The sequence below is a fragment of the Momordica charantia genome, assembly GCF_013281855.1.
Source record: "Momordica charantia cultivar OHB3-1 chromosome 3 unlocalized genomic scaffold, Mcharantia_2.0 BLBB01000003.1, whole genome shotgun sequence".
In the NCBI taxonomy this organism is placed as follows: Eukaryota; Viridiplantae; Streptophyta; class Magnoliopsida; order Cucurbitales; family Cucurbitaceae; genus Momordica; species Momordica charantia.
In genome coordinates, this window is record NW_028275161.1 from 18649594 (window position 1) to 18672394 (window position 22801).

The 22801-nt window shown below is 32.5% G+C and overlaps 2 protein-coding genes across 3 annotated transcripts; one reads left to right on the plus strand and one right to left on the minus strand.

The window, feature by feature from the left end:
• Nucleotides 1-9894: 9894 nt before the first annotated feature.
• Nucleotides 9895-13381, minus strand: NMAT1 (Intron maturase, type II family protein). Its single transcript, XM_022284408.2, has 2 exons — nt 10920-13381; nt 9895-10766 (listed from the first exon to the last, which is right to left on the minus strand). Exon 1 carries the CDS (start codon nt 13137-13139, stop codon nt 11052-11054), a length of 2088 nt encoding a protein of 695 aa, XP_022140100.1. The 5' UTR covers nt 13140-13381; the 3' UTR covers nt 9895-10766; nt 10920-11051.
• A 1803-nt stretch (nt 13382-15184) lies between these two features.
• Nucleotides 15185-21788, plus strand: LOC111010951 (protein REDUCED WALL ACETYLATION 3). 2 transcript variants are annotated; one of them, XM_022284546.2, is made up of 17 exons: nt 15186-15500; nt 15619-15666; nt 16472-16563; nt 16994-17131; nt 17228-17284; nt 17353-17425; nt 17801-17959; nt 18660-18809; nt 18927-19182; nt 19672-19787; nt 19873-19959; nt 20056-20144; nt 20228-20290; nt 20386-20442; nt 20876-20972; nt 21065-21222; nt 21435-21788. In XM_022284546.2, exons 2-16 carry the CDS (start codon nt 15637-15639, stop codon nt 21218-21220), a joined length of 1620 nt encoding a protein of 539 aa, XP_022140238.1. In that variant the 5' UTR covers nt 15186-15500; nt 15619-15636; the 3' UTR covers nt 21221-21222; nt 21435-21788. The 2 variants fall into 2 exon arrangements, with proteins under 2 accessions (XP_022140237.1, XP_022140238.1); XM_022284545.2 differs by having other exon boundaries at nt 15185-15500; nt 18660-19182.
• Nucleotides 21789-22801: the final 1013 nt, after the last annotated feature.

The following is a 22801-nucleotide window of genomic DNA, read 5'->3' on the forward strand; positions in this document are numbered from 1 at the left end:
CACATTCCTTGAACAAATGATGAAAAGAAAAAGGCAAATATGGGTAACTGTGGAATAATACAGTAGAGCTTCATAAGGATGTTACACTGAAAGAGAGAGCATCCTTTAAAGTGAGCAAAAGAATTGGGTGTGGTTCAGTTTTGGATGTGACAAAGCTGCATTAACAACTGTAAGGGCACATCTCGTCATTTGAAAAAAGTCGAGTACTACCCAAATACCATATATCCCTTTTATTTATTGTATAAATGGAAGGAATGGATTCGGCCACATCATTTTAAATACAGTAGTGATGTGGCAAGTAATAAATGGAAGAAAGTACGATAATTTCTTTAATATCAGAAATTTTCTCCATATGATCATCACTTCACTTGTGACGTGAAAATAACTTGTAGGGGGCATGTCACACCTAATTGTAATTTAATCTTTTCTATAACATCGATCATTTGTCTTTATTTTTTTAGAAAAAAATATATATATATATATATAAAATAAGGAGAACAAAGATGGAGATAGGTTTAATATATATAACACTTTGGGATATAAAATAAACAAAGACACAGAAAAGAAAGGAAAGAGAGGGAAAGGGAAACGGAGAAAATAAGGAAAAAGAGAAAAGACAGAGGGGGTTCGAGAAGGGGAGATGAAGAGCGTTAGAGAGAAACTCTAAGGTTGATTAAGGAGAGGTCACGACGAAAAGCATGGATCAAAAAATCCGAAATGGGAGTTTGAAGTTCGGAGTTTTAAGTATCTTATAAGCTCTTTTCTCCTCTAAAAGTTGATTGTTTAGAAAAGTAAGAAAGAAATTACGCTTAAATTACCAATGAATTCAAAAGCTTAAATATGAGCCAAAGTAGCTGGTTCTAGCGGGAGCTGTTGAGAGGTTCCATATTGCCGAGTCGAAGGGCAGCACTTCTATACGTGATCGTAGTATGTCACGCCATCTCGTCCCCGCAGTATTGAAGAGTCTCTATGCACTATTTCCGGTTCACTGATAAGGAAGATAGAGTCGGGATGAGGGTGACGGATATGATACGTCAAAGATGACCCGGAGAGATACATGCTAACTATGGGTAGAAAGCAGGAACCATTATGTAAAGAATTTCGGGGGGTTACATATCTCTTATACTACCATCTATCGACAGAGCGGAACAACCAGAAAAAAGTGAAGTTAGAAAGCCGTATGATAGGTGGTAACTATGTTGTACAGTTCGCATATACCTCCAACCAAAAGGTTGTGAGTTCAAATCTCCTTCCCAATATGTTTTACTAAAAAAAAAAAAGTTTAAATATGAGGCCTTTTGTGATACCCAATTTATTGGATATCTAATGGAAAATAAAAGATTATACCATTAATCTGAAAAGCAAAAATTTTGAATTGAAATTTCTTAAATTTTACAGTGTAATACGTGATTTCCTTGTTTTAATTTCTCCCTCTTATGTGAAATAATAAACAATTAACTCTTATTTTAGCGGTTTCCTTTTATTTAGTATAATTAACGTCTGTTGGGACTATAATAATTATAAAGAATATGTTGATGGAATTAACCATTTCCTTGGTTATATGTTTTTTTTTTCCTTCCTTTTTAAATCATGTTATGAAATGTCACGACACAGTTTTACTAGTTCATTTCAATTTATTTTTGTCCAACGGAAAGAACATGAAGGAGAAAAGAAAAAGGTGGATTGAATTTGTGGACTAATGAAAATTAATGGAAATTAAGAGGAAAGAAAGAATAAAAAATTGGAAAAGAATAAAGTAGAATTATTTGATGTGACAAGACAAAAAAAAAAGTAAAACATGAAATAACAGAAAAGAGAAGGTCTAAATATGGCATAACTTAGACAGGAGAGAGATATATTATTTTGTATTAGTTTTTAAAATGACATTTTCTTTAGTACAATAAGTACCTGTGGGTGGGAGGATTCAAACTTGACTTCTTTGTTAGAAACTAGTGTTAATTACAAGTAAAGGACATTTAGTCAGTGAGATCGTAAATGAAAAATATTATTTTAATGGAGTTTGTTAGAGCCCTCATATAGATAATGGCTTTGATTACATGGTGGCTTAGCAGAAAGAATAAAGATTTTGAGATAAATAAATATTGAGTCTTAGTATATGATTAAGGATTTATTTATACTATTGTTTAAATTAATTTCAAGTCGAGTGGAGTTCGGATTGACTTACAACTCAAAATCTCATGTTAATAATTTGTAAGTGCTTATTTTATGAAATATTTTCACTACGGAAGTAATTAGTGAATTTTGATTCAAAATGATTCATATTTATGCAAATGATTTAGTTATTGAGAATCATGGAAATTATGATTATGTTGTAAATTGTTTTATAATAGAAATCCATTGATTTGTGAAACCTAGAAGAAAGTATTTGTATTTATTAAATTTAAGAAAAAATACATTTTTGATCTCGAGGTTTGAGGTTGATATCTATTTAATCCTTGAAATTTTAAAAGATACACTTTTAACCTCAAATGTGAGATCATTCTAAATATTCATTCAACTTTAATTATTTGACTGTTAGTCACAAAATGATGTGGAAGTGATGAGGTGACTAGACTAAGCTGATGTGCCATTTTTTAATTTAGTTGGCTAAAAAGTATTATTTTTCTTGTTGAGGTGGCATGTTCTCTTCTCCCTCTCGTCTTGGTTTTTTCCCTTAACTTGCCGGCGTCACCCCCAACCGCCGCTGCGGCACGACCACCATCAAACCAAATCTTGAACAAAAATTTCATTCCAAATCAAATCCCTTTTCTCTCTCTTATTTGTTCCCATCTGAACTCAATCTCAATTCCAATCCCTAATCCAATATAATTGGATTGGTGGGGTGAATTTCAATTCGATTTATGAATTCAAGATTAAATTATTTGACCTAATTAACAACGGCGGCTGGGAGGGCGCCGGCAAGACGATAAAAATGAGAGGAAAAAGGAGAGGAGGGAAGAGGGAGAAGAGAGAAGAGAGAATGCCACCTCAACAAAATATACAGTAAAGTATTATTTTTAGCCAACTCATTTAAAAATGACACATCACCTCAATCTAGTCACCTCGTTACTTCCACATATGAAAAAAAAAAAAATTCCATTATTGTTTGTTTCCAGCTCGAAGGCCTCGAAAAAAAAAGATTCATTAAATTGGTGAGAACAGAAAGCACACAAGATGATACCGTAATCAGCATCTTGGACACAATCATAGAACTTGTAAATTTGTACCGGTTGAACAATGATGTATATCTTAGGTTTAGTAGCTACTTATAATTATACCTTTATAGTGTGTCAAATATGCATATCAAATATTTCTTACACTTTTGAATTTTACAATGAATAAGTTTCTTTATTTGATAACATTGAATGACTTGTGTAAATCAAATTAAAGTTGATAACATTAGAGACTATATCAATTGAGGACATTGATTGGTTTGTGCAACCGATTCATTTTTTTAGTAGATATCATAATTATATCACGGGTAAATCTGTATATCAGTAATATTTCAGAGATGTATCAAGTATATAATAAATATATATCAGTGTTATATCAATAGTAAATCAATAAGAAATCACTGTGATATCAACAAATTGGCAAACAAATGACTAAATTCAGAATGCTTTACTTAAAAAAAAATCATTATCATATCATTCATAAGACTTGAAGAAATTGTATTATAATCTCCTAACAAACTAAAAGTTGATTGTCATATCCATGCTACTAAGGACATTGTCATTGGTAAGCGTGAGTGAAAATGAGTATTCATTATTTCGGAATATTCAAATAAAAGCTAGGTTGATCGAGATCAGCTCTCTTTCTCGATGATTATTCGTTTCTATAAGGACAATAGCTTCGGGTGTTGGTCTAGGCTTTCTTTTAGGACATGGTAGATAGTCCACAAATTTTTCTGCAATGACTTTAGATTTTATTTTTCTTGTTTGGACGACATTTGTTTTCATTTGAAAGAAAAAAAAAACGAAGACATACATTTTCATCAATAGCTATCAATTAGTTATACATCAGAAGTACATTAGTGATAAATCAGAGGAATGTCAAGTATATATCACATATATATAAATAGTAAATCAATCCGTAATAATCATATAATCATATTAGAACTTATATTATTATAAGAAATCATAGTTATAGAGTACCATAGGTACTCTAGTCGTAAATCATATAATAATATCATAAGTTATATAAAAAGTAAATCAATTGTATATTAGTCTTAAATTAGCGGTATAATAAATATAAATCATATATATATCAGGTACATCAATTAAAGTAAGTCACTCTTTCTAAAAAAAATAATTAATGATAAATCACTCATTTACTTGTTTGAACTTTTTTTTTCCTTGGATCTTTTCTAATTCTCTATACTTCCCTGTAACAAAAATCGTTGATAAGTTTGAATAAATGAATAATGAGTAAATAATTAATAAAATTAAATATTCCCCACCCTACTTACATTTTCATCCCCATGAGCATTATTCGCTTTCTCTTCTTCTAGTTCTATTGGCACGTGTAATAGGTTCCCTTCTTCTTTTTCATTTTCTTCTGTTGTCTCCTTTTCTACTAATCCTTTATTTGCTGCTTCTTCTTCATCGTTATCATATTTCTAATAGCAAGTATATCAATGATGAGAAAAGTAGCAATGTAAGAAAAGTAAAACAAATTAGATTTACCTCTTTTTTTTCTCTCTCTCTCTTTTACATTTTCATCTGCATTAGCATTATTCGCTTTCTCTTCTTCTAGTTCTATTGGCACGTGTAATAGGTTCCCTTCTTCTTTTTCATTTTCTTCTGTTGCCTCCTTTTCTACTAATCCTTTATTTGCTACTTCTTCTTCATCGTTATCATATTTCTAATAGCAAGTATATCAATGATGAGAAATGTAGCAATGTAAGAAAAGTAAAACAATTTAGATTTACCTCTTTTTGTTTCTCTCTCTTTCTCTTTCTCATTCTTTTTATCTTCACATTCTCATTTCCTTCCACAACCTTGTGAACATCTACCTCTTCATAAAATAGCTCAAGTCTTTTTGTTGGAGGTTTATTCTTCTAAAGCGATTCTTGAGATTGTTTTTCAACGTTTGATTTAGATGGATGTCTTTCACTTATTACTTCTATTATAGAACTTAACCTCTCAAAAATTTGTTTATGCACTCTTTTTACTTCTATTTCTTCCTTCAAAGAAGTCAAGCCTTTACTTGAATTTTCCATTTCTCTGTCCTCTTCCTCTTCCTCTTCCTCTTCATTATTTCTTTCTCCTTCTTCTAGGATACCATTCTGATTGTGGAGTTCATTTTCTTGTACTATGATTTCTATTTCTTCTTCCACCACAAATTTTGAGAAGATTGCAATTAGATAATTCATTGATGGTAGGCACGATATTGATTACTGGAAACTGCATAAATGAAAGTTAGTTATAAATTAATTAAAGTAACAATAAAAAAGAGAAAATCAATGAATAAAGATAAGAAACTTATATCATCACTCGTAGAGAAAACATTTTCTTGATCGTAGTGACAATCAGGCTGAGTAACGATATCCCATTTTAACATTCTTGGAATTTGATCTTCACCGTATTTTGTTGTAATTTCAACTCTTATATCAGAAAGTTTTGGCATTACTTCGCATGCCCAACAAACCAATGCAAGTGGGAACCATTGCAAGGTAAAACTTGGTGATTTCTCTCGGGTAATTTTTTTTATATATTCTATGGTAAGATAATATATCAATCTACTGTGTGATACTTTCGAAACAAATCTTCAGTATTTATAATATCGTTATGTTTTTGGAAAATAATATCGTTATATATATATATATGTTTTCATTCTATCTCAGTGTGCAGTTGTTTGGAAAATAATAAACATTTTAAGATATACCATGATGCAACCTTCACCATTATACCATCATTTTCCGACCCAATATGGAAAACAACTTGTATATCCCTTCTATCAATGGTATCCCTAAGCTTAAAAAAAGTGTTCCTAAGCTCGTGAGTTTTTTTTTTCTTTGTCTCTTTGAATCTCGTCAATGCTAGGTAATCATTACAGCAATTCAAACTTGTCATCAAACAAAACTTCTTCAACCCAAATTTTGCAAACTTGCCATCAAAGTTAAATACTAGTGCATCCTCCAATCAAATGCACTAATAATTGTAAATAGCATCTCCTAACTTTTAACCATAAAAACTATCCAAAGGGTCCTTTGAACAATTTTTGTTGGGTTGGTGAGAACATTTTTAAAATGTTATATATAGTTTAATAACTTTCAGTATTGCTATACTTTTGTACCCGAATACCAAATATCATTATATATCAAAACATTTCATAGGTATTTCAATAAAGTATATATCAAATATATATGAGACATACGTATTGCATATCAAATGTATATTAAATATACATATTTCAAGTATATCACTATGTATTATTGGAACTATACCGGAAACTTATATCAATAATATATCATATGTATATCAGACATATATATTGTAGATATATTAGACACTCATATCAATAGTCTATCAAATGTATATTATATACATATTGCACAAACAATTATACAATAGAATATGTATATCACATACATATTGCAAATATATTTGACACTCATATCAGTAGTATATATTAAATGTATATCACATACATATTGTAGGTATATTAGACACTCATATTAGTAGTATATCAGATATATATCACATACATATTGCAAGTATATCAAACACTCATATTTATATATCACATACATCATCATTTTTGTTTCTTCCTTTTCCATTTATGATCAGTATCTTGCATTAAAACACATAAAAGAATGAAAAAACATAACCAAGCAGAACCACACTAAAAAAAATATATAAAGCTTAAACCGAATGAATTGTAGTAATTTAAACTATAGCACCACTGTATTCATTGGTCAAAACATTCCAAAACATTCAAAAACAAGATAGTACCACTGTATTTGACACAAAAAAAAAAAAAAAACTAATAATAACAAATAAATAATTGTTCAATTAGGTAGTACTGTATATTGAAAGCATCAAAAGCACAAGTAAATAGTAACAAAATTGGCTGAAAATTGAAGATGGGTTTTGAGAGAGATCGATGGGTTTCGCAAGGCTGGAAATTGAATAAGGGTTTGAGGGAAATTTTTAGGCTTTCTCCGTGTTTGAGCAATGTAGGGCCTCTTTGGGCTTTTTGGGCTTCCAAGGCAAAACTCACTTTTTTAACATGTGGGCCTGCTATATTTGTAAAATCTAAATGTGGATGTTATATCTGTAATTTTGCTTAATTTTTTTGCTATGATTGCAAGTGCCCTAAAAATTACATCTTTTCCAACAAATCAACATGGACAAAACTCCCCTTTAGGAGAAAGTTTTTCTTGAATTCATGCGTGGTCAAGTAACATATAAATGAAAGTGGATTTTTTAATTTTGTATAATTACTATGTAATCCACTCGTCCATATGCTACGGGACCATATAGGAATTCAGGAAAAGATTCTTGAAGCTTCAGGGAAGGAAGTTTTTTTCCCATCAATAATGCAAACACAATTTGCATAGTAATTCAAATGGTATTATAATATTGCAAAAGAGAGAACCAAGAAACCTTGTAAAGGCAAGGTCTTGCATGAGATAATTCAGATTTTGGGAAGTTGCCTTCCCTCTCTACAAATTCTTGAGACACTTGCTTCTACGTTCTGTTTTGTTATTTTTTTTTTTCAAAATCTAAATTATGAAAACTTTAAAAAAATAATTATGAAAACTTTAGCTAATTTGAAAAGCAATATATTTTATCAAAAAGGAAAAACCAAAAAACAATGTTATTAATAAAATAACCTTAATAGAAACAATGGTTGATAATTGTGAGTTGTTATCTGCTTTTGCTGCACTAAGCTTAACAGAGACTTCCATGGGTCTTGTTTAGCATTTGAGTACTGTGTCTCCCTTGAATGTGCAATATTTTTGCAATGAGCTAGAAACTTGGGGCGGCCCGATGGAGACACCGGGGGAGCCATTGGCGATCCGAGGGAAGGGTGACTTGCTAAGGTCGAACCGGAGCCATGAAGCCATTCGTAGGAAGGTAGAGGGAGGTGCATACAAGGGGAAGTTTGGGTGGTGAGCCACCATGAAACATAGCAATGGATTCCATGGATATGATGGTTTAAGCAATATTGAACAAGATATGCTCTTGATCTTTGGCAAGAGTACTGACGTTTGAGATTATTATATAATAGTGTATGTAAAAAGAGAGTATTAAAAAGTAACAAATTAGGCCTAGATCAAGTAAATAACTATTCTTATCGTACCAAAAAAGTACGTTGAAATCTCACTCTTACTCCTTCTCGTAACGTCCGTGTCTGTGTCTCTTATTTCTCGTTTCTAAAATAGAGTTGATTCATTTAGTCTTCTTTCTCGATACGTTTCTCACATACTTTGGGATGAATATATGGTGTGCTTTCTTCTAAAAAAAGATCATATTTAATGTTTCTTGATTCTTCTTTTTTAGTAAAAGAAAAATAAAACTATTTTTGGTAATTATTGTTATATATCCAATGAATCAATTAAATTTATCCAACTCATCAGTTTAAGTTTTTGGGGTTGAGTGGTAGTTTATCCATTCTTAACATGGTATTAGAGCGAGACATTTTGTGTTTGAACTAAATTATTTCTTCTTTCTTATTGATCTCTACCATTTTAAATTAAAATAAACTAAAATTTTTATTTGAAAATTATTTATTTAATTAAATATTTATAAATTGTTGCCTTTTATTTAGGTTAAAAAACACATTTGGTCCCTCTACTTTCACTAAAGTAACAAATTAGTCCATGAACTTTAGTTTATAACGATTTAGTCCATATACAGTCACTAAAGTAACAATTTAGTCCCTATAGTTTAAAATTTGTAACAATTTAGTCCTTATTGTAAAATTTTTTTATTAAAATTAAGTGTCAAATTTTATTATATAACAATTTAATCTTTCTACTTATAAACATATTTGGTTTCTTTTTAGTTTATCTATCTATAAATATAAGAAATTTAACAAAAAAAAGTTTCACGATAAGGACTAAATCGTTACCAGCTTTAAATTACAATGACTAGATTGTTATATATTCAAGTTCATGGACTAAATTATTACCAATCTGAAAGTACAGGACTAAATCGTTACAAACAAAAGTACAGGGACCAAAAGTGTTTTTTAACCTTTTATTTATGCTTTTACATATTTATTATGCATGTCAATATGATATAACAATGCTTTTATTTATGTTTTGAAAAAAATACTAGAAATAGTAACAAGAAAAAAAAAAACTTTATTATGTTGTTTTCAAAATTTCTACAGAATTTTTTAACACTGAGAAGCGAAAAATATAAATAATTATCAAATACTTATGTTTCTGAAAATGATAAACAAAAAATTTGGCCGAAATCGAACATTATTAAAGGGTCTTAAATGTTAAATTCCCTGACCAAAGAGAAGGCAAGGTTAAAGAAGAAAGTGTGATGCATGCTGTGTTTCACATTCCTTCAACAAATGATGAAAAGAAAAAGGCAAATATGGGTAACTGTGGAATCATACCGTAGAGCTTCACAAGGATGTTACACTGAAAGAGAGAGCATCTTTTAAAGTGAACAAAAAAATTGGGTGTGGTTCAGTTTTGGATTTGACAAAATTGCATTAAAATATTCATCCTCGACCAAAAAGTTGAAAATCAAATACCCAACCGAGTTTCTCATCGAAATTTTCAGTCATTGAAACATTCCTTCTTATTTCAGATTTTTTTTTTTTTTCATTTCTTGGAGTCGAAACTCTCTCAACTCCATCTATTATCAGATTTTGTTTTTAGTTTACATTTTGTAGTTTTATTAACCGAGAAACATTCCATACATGTAAGTGAACTATGTTCTCTTTATTGGTTTTCATGAATGCATCATCTTTATTCCTGATAAAGCACAGAGTACACACACCAAAACAATGGAAAATAGAGAAAGTTCAAGAGCTTCCCAAAGACGTAATAATTTCAAGCTTTACTCAACAATGGAACGGAGTTCTACTTTCCATTTTTAGCTTCACAGCATCGTAAACAGCCATATGCTTTGATATAGTAACAACCACCACTAACAAAAAGAAAAGGAGTTGAGGGCACAACTTCTTGATCAGTTCTTTTCAACTAGATTTCATCAGCAAGATTTTCTTGGGCACAGACCTCGACCAATCTCACAAGATAAGCATCCAACCTTGTCATATTTAGTTGCCAAAGAAATTTGTAGGTGGTCGCCATGTTTAGTCATTCCAACTCCTCTTTACTTTCGGTACTTTTGACTTACTTTTTAATGAAATGATCAAACCAGAAAACTGTATATCAACGATAAACCGACCCTTGCTACAATATTCTACTACACTAGGGTGGGTGCCATTTTTTTTTCCTTAGAATATGATCACAAATACGGAGTAGGGATTCAAACCTATTTGTTTTTGGAGGAAGGTGTCTTCCTTGTATCCCACGAGAATGATATATAGAAGCACTTCCTATGGTTATCTGGCTTGTGATTTCTTTTTCCTTACCAAAACAAAATAAAATAAATTCCAACACCAAGACAGATGGAAAATAATTAAATAGAATAAGCACCAACAGTTGTGTATAACGTTGGCAGTACCCTTTTTCACAGAGGACAGAGGCATTTATCTTTTTCTTATCTTGCTTTGCCTCTCTTTGCTTAATAGTGGTGTTCTTGAGTTTGGTTGTCTCTTGCTTTCCCCCTCTGCAATTTCATTATCAGTGTAAATAACATCCTTAGGTTGAAAACGAATCAAAATGACCAGTGAACAAAATGGCAAAAGAACTCTGGGGACTGATCAGAATGCACACTTCACATTTCAGAGATCTCATGCCTTAGTGAAGGTAATATGCGTACCAGTCAATAGAAATGTGCCCGAACTCACTCCATAATTGCCTCTGTTCCAGCCGATTAACTCTGGAAGTGACTTGAGATTCGATTTAATTCGTATTATGTGGCAGGCTTAACAGCATGCTTCCAGTTCTTTCTTCAACCGCCTTCTCTTTCGTTTCCGACATTAGGCTTGAAGTGACAGGCACCAAGGATCTTATATCCCCATACAGTTTCAGATATCTCATCTTGGGGCAAACTCAACCCTTGACTCTTGATTAAGCTATGCAATTCAGAGTACAACTTTGGATCTTGTAGCTTGATATACTCTCGCAATACATTCTCGTGATCTGGGACCCAATTCCGAGGGAGGGGAGTGTAATCACAAGAGGGAATCATAGACATGCGAGAGAACTGCACACCTTCAATTGCATCGACAAGTCCCATTCTCAGAAGATCAGAATACTCGGGTGCTGCATTGTTACTGCTCTCTATCAATGGACGGCTTAAATTCCGCGAGGCTATCCTATACACCTTGGCTCGAGATTTTAGTCGATACCTAGCAGCATACAGTTTAGCCAATGAACTCCGTATAACATAAGCACAAAACCCAACAATTTTCTTCCGATTATCAGCATATTGGTACCAATCAGCCATTGTCTCAAGGAATTTATTCATCTGAGAATTTGTATGAGCTTGACTTGAATATAGCATTGGATTGCAAGGTAGAGGCTCAGGATCTCTATCTCCTTTAACGAGTTCAACCCGCCTGAACTTACGAATACATTGCTGCAAGCTAGCAGTAACCGAAAGCAAAGTTCCAACACACTTTTGGCTCACAATAGTACCTCCAGAGGAGGTATATCGAAGTGTAGGGTGTATTATTCTACGGCAAATCATATGGTCCAAGAAAAGAATTCCTCTGCTAATATGTTCAATCTCTATTTTTGAATTATCCAGCCTTATCCCAAATTTACTCTCACAAAACTCGATGATTTCCTTTCTAATTCTCACTGCATCCTCCCTAGGCCCTCGAATGCCCACCAAGAAATGGCCTCCATGTCGTATGTAATCCATTTTTCTAGTTTTTTCCTTACCACTAGCTGGAACAAACTCCGGCCAAGCTGGGTTATGGCAGCCATCTTTAATGGAGTCTCTCCAGATGGAATCAAGCTTGGACGGCCTAAAATACTGAACTATCTTATCTTCCATTACAAGATCCAATTCATTAAGACATATATTAGCGAGTAAAGGACTCAAAATTCCACAGTAGCCATAAGAAGGTACCTTGGCAGCTTCTTCTGGTGCGAAATTGAAGAATGTTCTTAACCAATATGGATCAGGTTTGGGTTCATTCTCATTGAGTATCTTCTTCTTCTTCGTAGCCCCTTTTCTTTTCTTCTTTTTCATCTCCTCATAATCTTCAACTCGAGGCCGACTATGCCTCGGTGATTGGAGCGCGGACTTGACTAAACGCAAAATCTTTTTGTCCTTGACAGCCTTCTCTAAGGAACCCATCACCACATTTTCATCAACATGACTGAAAATCTCACTCAAATCGGCTTTTAAGAACCAGAGGTACCCAGCGAAGTTGCTTCGAATGGTTCGAATGAAAGAATGGGCATTCCGGCCCGGCCGAAACGCGTGCGATTTCGGCGAGAATCGAGCCTCGAAAACAGGTTCTAATATATTCAGTAACACCTCCTGAACAATCCTGTCCTGAAAGCAGGGCTCATCGGACTCGAGCATCGCTTGGAGCTTGCGCTTGGAAATGAGATTGGTCCGAGATTTATCATTAGGGCTTCGAATTAACTGATAAGCCTTCCTGTTCCACGAAAATTTCCCATTAATTACAGCGTTGCGAAGAGAAAGTAGGTCGCGGAGAACATGAGAATGAATGGCGTTGCGAGGGGGGAAAGTTCCGGTCACATCCGCACATGATCGCTGATACGCCAATACCCATAAATCGAATTTGGAAAGAAAGCTCGAAAGATCGGAGAATGAACTATTGGGAAGAGAAGCGAAGGTTTTCGCCCATAAAGACGAGCAGATTTCAATTGGGTCTTCTTTGAGGTAAGAGTAGGGATCCTGGTCGTTGAGATTGGGAAGATTTTGGAACTGAACAGTAATCGAGGGACGCCGTGGTGGATGCGCGGCGGCGGAAGAGCTGAAGCGGGCAAGAGAGAGGGATGCTGCGAAGGTTCGGCGGTTGCACTGAAGGTGTTTGATGGTTGTTCTGAATGACATTTTTCATTAAACTTCATATCCGGTTGCTAATTCCTCATTTCCCGCTTCCGCCATTGAAGCCAACATAAGCAAGCTTCAATAAGGAAGCTTATGAGCCGAAACTCGGCTGTTTGATAGTGAAATCTCCGAAGCTTCTCTTCCTGTGGCGGAGCAATTGCGGGTCGCCGACAGATTTCGACGGTAGAAAATATCCGAAGCTTCAACTTTATGTAATCAGTTGCGAAATTTCTCTTTTATTTTATTTACTAATTTTAATTTTTTGGCTAAATTATATACCAAAATACCTTTTGCCCCTAGAGTGTGTATTTTGTTTCAAATTTACCCAACGTTTAAAATGTTTCAATATTATATAGAAATATTGATGACAATATACATATCGATATCATAGATGTTTTTGAAAAAATAGCTATAAAAAAACACACCCGACAAATATTTAAATTAACAAATAAGTATTTATTTTTTAAAATTAATTAATTTTTTATTAAATTTTTAATAGATATTTTTTATATTTTGTTGGTTTTTTTGGATATTGTAAAAATGTCATTGTATCATTTGTGTCGACGTAAACCATTATGGATGACTCATTGATCCAAATGGGCTAGGGTTAATTAAGAGGTAATGGGTTAAAATTCATGATGGCCACCTACCATAGAATTAGTAATTGGTTTTCCGACATCAAATGTTGTAGGATCAGACAGTTGTCCTGTGAAATTAGTTGAGATCCGCATAAGCTGACTCGGACACTCACAGATATATAAAAAAGAAAAAATTATGTTCGATGCCAAACTTAATAAATATATGTAAATGTTTGTGGAAATACTATATATTGATGTAAATACCTTCATTTCTACCTCATAAAAAATTTTACTATTTTGATGAAAATTGGTGAGATTGGTTATTTTGAACTAAATTAAAAATATTGAGTATATAATTTAACATTTTTAACCTAGATCAAATATAATTTTAATTTTAATTTGATCTTGATTCAGTTTCTCTCCTATACTTTCAAATTACTTTCATCTTTAAATTATTTTAACTATTTATCTTCTTAAAATGCTATATTTTCAATTCAAATATCTGTGCGTTAAAAAAAAAACGGCTTTGAAATATTAAAATAGATTAGAAGCAAATAAGTAACTATCAATCTTTTTAAAATTAAAGCAGATAATTATCAGTTAAATAGATTACTTAAATTGCACTTATTCTTTTGATTAAGTGCTCCACCAACCCCAAAATATCATTAAGTGGAAGAATAACGAATGTGGTATAAATGGCAAAAATTAAATCATCATTTCAACTATGTAAAAAAATAACAATAAATCAACTGATCATTGTTATAGAACAAAATATAAGCAAATGTTTAAATTTTTAATTTTAAATCTAAATTTAAATAGAGAGAGAACATTGGGAACCACACTTATTAAGCTCGAATTTCGAATTATATTTCAAAAAATAGAAACCAGTTATAAAATAATTAGTTGCGATTTATAATTCAATATAGATACGAATTCTGACGCTAAATTATTTATAAGATTATGGCCTAGAAAAAAATATGCCCTACACTTCGTTTTTTATTTTTTATTTAGCAAAAGCTTACATTTCATTTTCATACTTAAATATAAAACGCGTTGTGTAACAAAAGAACATTTATGTCAGACAAAAAAAAAACTAGGGAAAATAATTAATATTCTATCAGGTATATAGCTGTTATTTTTAAATTTTATTAAATTAAACCATGAATTTAAATAAGTAGTAACATTTGAGTGATATGTGTATGTATTTAAATTTATGAATAAAATAAAATTTTAATGGTACATCAGACAACTTAATTGAGAAATTTTAATATCCTAAAATAAAATAAAAAATTTCAAAAGATTAGGAATCTAATTAAAAACTACCTAAAAATGAGGCGTTTAACCTAAAAACTAGTACAGATATGGTGGAAAAATGATATGAATGAACAAAGATCATTAACTTATTTATTTAACTAATTTAATTAATGAAATCGAATAGAATTAAATGAAATCGAATACAATTTAAAAGATTATCCACAGCGTAATCGAATCGTCGTTCGGAGTGAAAAGAAAGCGGCAACCACAGCGAAACCAGCGTCCCAACAGCAACAACCGCTGAGAGAAGAGAGAAATTCGGAGAGAGCTCTGAGAGAGAGTATTCTGATTCTGGAAGCGTAAGGCTTCCTCTGAATCTTCAGCTCAATCCTTGTGTTTGGATCTGCTCTTCTCTCAATCTGCCTGTTTTGGATCCTCATGATTGGATCCTTGTGATCATTCTCTCTCGCATTCTATATCTGATGTCTTGAGAGTGACGCTGCATCCATCGCGATTCTTCGTTCCGTTTCCGGTGCGTATCTCTGTCGATCTGCGGTTTTCTAGTTTAGATTATGCTTTTTTTGTATGTGTTCTCTCGATTCTTCGTGGAATGGATGAGTGATTCGCTTCTTTTCATTTGCATTTTGCAGTTTCAGTTAGGATTGGTGATGGAGGCCTCTGTTATTACTCCTGGACAGGTATGGCTTCTACAGATGTTTGGGACCTGTGTAATTCTTTGGTTCAGGGTGGTTTTTTTCTTTCTTTTTTTTTTTCGATTTTGTACAAATGGCATTCTTGTATGGTGAAGTTCACTGACACTTGAAGTTAATTTGATTGATTGAAATTGAACTTCACATTTTCCTGCACTGTCGGCTATGTGTTTTGGTTAGTTGGCAACCGATAATTCTCACCGACAAAGTTTCCCTTTCATTTGAATTTTAAAATCAGTTTCTCCTTTTAATCTGCTTCTTGAGATTCGGACTACAGAACACCCCTCGAATACAAAACTATCGTGTTGTTAACTGGAAATTAACCTCTTCTTTGTTCATGGAAAATTGTTCCCTCCTTATATATGCCAGTTATCATTAGACTTCCAGACTTCGTTTTCCTCGAGGTTCGTATCTTCAAATTCCAAGACGAGCTAACTATTTTTTCTTTCTTTTGGGAGAAATAATGGATTTCTGTAATATGATCCAAATTGAATCATATCTCTAACATTTACTAGTCATCTGATGTTTATGTTTAACAAAACTGTAAAATGTTTTTACTACTCCATTCATCCCGAGTTCTTTAAAGTTTGTCGCAGATTCATACGATTTTTAGCTTATCTGCGTTGATGTTCATGGGTTATAATTTTCTCAGGAATTATGTTATCCACTGTATTCTGAGGCTTGAGTTTGAGAACAATATTGAGACGGACTAGAATTACTTTTGAAAATTTCTTAATTTTTGATTAGTTTATATTGATTTACCTGTTACTAATTTTATATTTCCATGCCTCAGATATCATTCCTTCTTGGAGTATCTCCCATCTTTGTTTCATGGATATACGCAGAATTCCTTGAATATAGGAAATCTTCAACTCCTTCTAAAGCGTGAGTAATTCTCTGCAATTTTTGTTGTTTAAGATACACATTTCAGTGCTATCTGTTTTTCTTATATGTAGCCATTGGTTCTCCTTGAAACTCAAGTGATTATCGGACTGTGGTAGTTTTCGGTTTTCATCATTTATCTTTTATTGACAATTTATGCAAAATTCCCCCGATCTATTTGTTTAAGAGTTAAATTCTCGTTAAAAGAACAGGCATTTAACATGTAGGAGTAAGAAGTAGGTTGATTTTCATTTTTCAATTTGTGGTTGACTTGTTTGTTTTATTCTGTCTTTTTAGTTGTTGCAGTCAAGTACACCCATGTATTTCTTTCTTTCTTTCTTCTTCTCTTTTAATTTTTATTTTCCTTAATGATAGATATTTAGCTCTTTTTGCTTAAGTTTCTTGTTACTGATTGAAATTTCCTGGATTGCAGTCATTCAGACATTAATCTGCCTGAATTGGGAGTTGGGACAATAAAAGAAGATGATCAAGCCGTTCTATTGGAAGGAGGTCTGACTAGATCAGCGTCTGCAAAGATTCATAATTCGTCCATCATAACGAATTTGATAAGGTCATTTCCATCATCTATGGTACATTTAAAGGTTTCTTTTTAAGTTCTTTCTTTGTTTAAAGTCCTTCCTACTGTCTGAACGTTTCTGGTCTTTAGGTTTTTCACACTGGATGACTCTTTCTTGCTAGAAAATCGAGCTACCTTGAGAGCAATGTGAGTCTTTACTTGATTGAACAATAATATTAAAGTAAAGTGTAACTCATTATTGCAATTTTGTTTAGGTCTGAATTCGGAGTGATTCTGTTGTATTTCTTTGTCTGTGACCGTACATCTATTCTGGCAGATTCGAAGAAGGTAGTGCCTGCTATTCCTCACTCCTCACTTAAATTTGTTCTTAACATTTTTCTTGAAATAATAGTTTCATCTTGATCTATTTAATAACTCTTTCCGGTGAAATGCTTTTGTTTTTGCATTTTGATTTTTCTCTATCCAAGAAACAAGACTATTGTCATCTATTATTGTTGATAGTTAAGGTGAGCAGGTTATCAGGATCTGAATTCCATAGAATCTCATTCTTACTCATTTCTTGCGTCATCTTTTATGCTTCTAACTGACCCTTTATATTTTTCATTACTTGTGTAGTAGCTCAATCATTTTTCTATTTCCTCTTTTCAATCTGCATTTAAAGTAATATACTTATGCTGTTCAAATGGTTACTTTCTGTGACAGAATTACAACCGTGACCTCTTTCTATTTCTCTACATCATTCTCATCATTGTTTCAGCAGCAACGTCCTTAAAAAAGCACGGTGACAAGTCAGCATTCTCTGGGAAATCTATTCTTTACCTTAATAGGCATCAGACAGAGGAGTGGAAAGGATGGATGCAGGCAAGTTGTATTCTAAAGTAGATATTATTATCTTTGTTATAAAATTTATGGTGCATAGGTTGTATGTGTTGTTAGCCTACTATGATTTATGATAACATCCATTGTGCTAGACTGCTATTTATTGTTTTTTACTGGTTATTCATTTTCATCTGTCCATTACTTGTGTTCTTTCAATTATGTTCAGGCTTTTGACTGGTATTTATGTTAAATTGTAAACATGTCTCCATCTTTAGATGTCATCCAGTTGCAAATTGGGTTGAGCGGATTTATGTACCCTACACTTGATTTCCAAATGTTCTATCGTTCTTTGAGTAAAGTAACCTACCATACATTGTGTAGGTAACATGTAGGTAATTTTTGGAGTAATTTACAACTCACAACTTCTAGGTGATGCAACACTTATAACAAATTCTTTCGTAACTACTCTCTCTCCATGATCCTTCAGAATCGGAAGTGTGTTAGTTTCTTGGGAAGGGATTCTCTCTTCCCCTGCCCGTAGCTTGTATTTTTTGTGATTAATACATCTCTTAGTTTTTTTATGGAAAAAAAAAGAAATGTTCTATTGTTCTTCACATGCATTTGATTGCATACGAGCTATTAAATTTTCTTTAGTTAGTTGCTCATGCCAATTGTTGTAATTAAATTGTATTTACTTGGTTATAGTCAAACCATTAACATTTTTCTTTTTGGGTTTCAACAGGTTCTTTTCTTAATGTATCATTATTTTGCTGCTGCAGAGATATACAATGCAATACGTATGTTTATTGCTGCATATGTCTGGATGACCGGATTTGGAAATTTTTCCTATTATTATATCCGAAAGGATTTCAGCGTTGCTCGCTTTGCTCAGGTTATACATTTTCTTTCCTTATGCTTAAAACTGTTTCTACCTTCAAAGCTCTATATACCACCCGGCCAAAAAAATGTTGATGAAAGAACTTCTGTTAATATCTATTATTGTATGCAGATGATGTGGCGGCTAAATTTCTTCGTTATCTTTTGCTGTATCATTCTCAATAACGATTATATGCTGTACTACATCTGCCCAATGCATACACTTTTCACTCTAATGGTTTATGGAGCTCTGGGTATTTTTAACAAGTATAACGAGAAAAGCTCAGTGATAGCAGTGAAGTTTCTTGCTTGCTTTCTTGTTGTAATCCTCATTTGGGAAGTTCCTGGTGTTTTCGATGCATTTTGGAGTCCTTTGACATTCCTTTTAGGTAAGTACTTATTCATGCTGCTTGAAGAGGAAAAAATTAGAAGAAAAAGGAAAACAGAAGTACAGATAGTCGTTTCTTTCTGTTAAGTATTTCAATCTTATGTTTTGTGCGGTGGCAAGGTGCCTCCAATTATTTTGATTTCATAAATCAAGCTATTCTTTGTTTTTAGAAGTTATTCTCCTACCTAACTGCTTAGCTTGGTTTTATGCAAACTGCAAAGTTTCGGGTATACTTCAAGTTCAAATTGTAGGCAGTGGACTTTTCTATTTGCATACTTGATCGACAACTTATTACTGATGATTATTAAGACTTCAAATGATACCATATTTTCATAATATGGTAAACCTTTAGATCATTGGGTTTCTTTGAAGAATATAGCAACCTTTTAAACTATTTGGTTTCCTGCAGTTTGGTTTTTACTAATCCATATGTTTCATAATGACCATTTATCCTTTTATTTTTCCCTTCTTTCTTTTTGATATCCAACAGGTTATACTGATCCTTCAAAACCTCAACTCCCTAAATTGCATGAATGGCATTTCAGATCTGGACTCGACCGGTATATTTGGATTATCGGAATGATCTATGCCTATTTTCATCCCAATGTAAATTGACGTGTCTGAATTTGTTATTATTCTTTTTTTTTTTTTTGTGTTTTCTATCGTTAAAAAAATTGTTTTCATATCCTAGGTTGAAAAATGGATGGAGAAATTAGAGGAAGCTGAAACCAGGAAGAGAATATCAATTAAAGCGTGCATAGTTTCAGTTGCTTTATTCGTAAGTTGGATGAACTTGTGACTAGCAATGTTTTTTGCGTGGGAACAATAATCTCTTATAATCATTCCGTTTCTCAATACCTTCTGTTTTTTCTAGGTTGGTTATATGTGGTACGAGTGGATTTATAAGCTGGATAAAATTACATATAACAAGTATCATCCTTACACATCATGGATTCCCATAACGTATGTATTGGAGAGGTTTTCATTGTTTTAACTTTATCTGTTTTTAGTATCTTATCACTAATCTCGTTTTATTTTAATTATAGTGTTTATATTTGCCTGCGGAATTTTACCCAACAGTTTCGGAACTACTCTTTGACGCTCTTTGCGTATGTATTTCTACCAAGTACAATGAGATATTAAAGTTTTGAACTTTATATCTTTCAATATCTTATGTTGTGTTTGCTGCTATTTATATCATCAGGTGGCTCGGCAAGATTACCCTTGAAACTTACATTTCACAGTTTCACATATGGTTGAGGTGATTTTTTTTTCTTTGCAACTCGCTATTTGATCTATTTGTATCCTCTACTAAATAACCATAGTTCCTTACATTATAGGGTCCATAATGTTCTACGTCATCTTGTAGATGACCTTAAAATCGATTAACTATGCTCACTCTCAGAAGACTTGTTTCTTTATTTATATTCAACATGGATGTGTAATCACAAACTAAAATCTGTTGACAATTTTGACGATTTCTGAAAAAAGATGTAGGGTCTTTCTTCATCATTTAGATACTTGAACTCAATGTTTTAAAGCACTTCTGCCAATACCATTCTTTTTCTTTCTGATTAAGCTCGCAAGTAATGCTTGAATTAGGGACACTGTAGCACAATTATTTATATGGAATTTAAATTACACTTTCCAACATCAGAACACCAAATTATCGTTTTCTTCGTCTGTTTGTGCAGATCAAATGTGCCCAATGGACAACCTAAGTGGCTTCTGTGTATCATTCCAGATTATCCTTTGCTCAATTTCATGCTCACTACCGCAGTCTATATCTTTGTAAGAGAAATTTACATGGCCCTTTATTTTGGAAGGAGGATTCAGATTTCATTTTCTCGCATGATGATTTGTAAATTGATTCTCTTTTGCAGCTCTCTCTTAGGATATTTGAATTGACAAATACACTTAAGGCAGCCTTTATTCCCACGAAAGATGATAAGCGTCTACTGCATAATTTAGTTGCTGCATCTGCAATTGGTTTATGTTTATACAGCATCTCGTTGATTTTCTCCGGTTTCTTCATTTGACGGTGAGCCCTTTTCCCAACTTGCTTTGTATGTTAATTTAGTCGTCATCTAACTATTTTTTTCAACTCGCATTTCAATTTTCATTTTAAGTGTCATTAATGGACAGTACTTTTCAGCTGTTGGGCATTTCCTCCTGTTTCTTGGAATTCAAATTGATTCGAATCTTTTCTTTTTACCCCTGTTAATGACTTGCCATTCCTAATTGGTGATTCAGATATTAATGTGAATCCATGGACTAGAGCAATTTCTGCAGTTGTTTATTTCCAGTTGGAAATGTGCACCAGTGAAATATGGAGTTGAAGTTTTTGGTTGCAAATCGAACCCGTTTTCGATAGGCCCTCCTCAAAGACGAGGCTGCAGAAATACGCAGGCAGAAAAGAATTTTTTTGTTACATTTCCATTCCCCTCTCCCCAAAGAAAAAATAGCCGATTTTGGTGGCGCAGCATTGGTCTTTGATGTATTATAGTATTCAAAATTGAAGTTATGACAATTTGCAAAAAATCTATATCCATTTCCATCTTCTAGAAAGTTATTATATAATAAATTCCCATTGGTAGGTTTGCCTCATTTTTCTTCATGGAACGTAACAATGTTCCTACTTTTGCTTCGCTTGCGTTCTTCCCCAATGAAAGGTTTCGTAGCCTCTTTCTCGAAGTGAGAAAATAGAAGAGAGAAGGAAGAGAGGTTCTTACTTCATGTGGTTGTGCACTTCTTAGGACGTGTTTGGGAGATGATATCAATCCTTTTCTAAAATTACTTGTATTTTTCTTTTTTCTTTTTTTAAATATTACTATTTTAGATGAAAGTGATTTTAACAATGACAAACATGATTTTCCTTTTCATTATTATCTAGTTGTTAGCCCATCTTAGCAACTAGAGTGAGGGCTTATTTGAGAATGATCTTAGAATTAATGATTTTAGCAAAAGAGATTTAATGATAATTTATTTTGTGAAAGTGATTTTTATATAATTAAAATTAATTTTGGATGATTAATCTTTAAAGTTTAAAAAGAGAAATTGACAAACTTTTTACACAGAAACAAAAATCTTAGAAAAATAAATTTTGTAGGGTGAGAGACAAATTTTAGATAGATAAATAAACTTGAAAAATGGATGGGGACTAAAAATTTAGTACGAGACTACACAAATTTTGGAGAAAAAAATTAGAGAGAATAAAAAGATTCAAGATGAATAAAGTTAGAGAGTGACAAAAATTTTGGAAAAGAAAAAAATAATTTCAGAATTCAAAGTGAAAATAAGGTGAGTAAAAGACAATTTTTTAAAATTAAAACAACAACCATTTAAAAAACTAATTTTATATTAATTTTTTTATAGTAAAAATCACTTGGCATACTAGAAAGATTGGAAATCACTTGTAATTTAAAATGAAAGTGATTTTGACACGAGTAAAAGTAACTTTATCACTATCAAAATCACTCCTAAACATACTCAAAAGAAAGTAAAAGCGACTCTCAATGACGAGTGAAATAGTAATTTTATCAAAATTTTGGAAATAGTAATTTTCATATTTCATATTTTGATCTAAATAACTTATCTTATACTTATAATGTCATAACTAA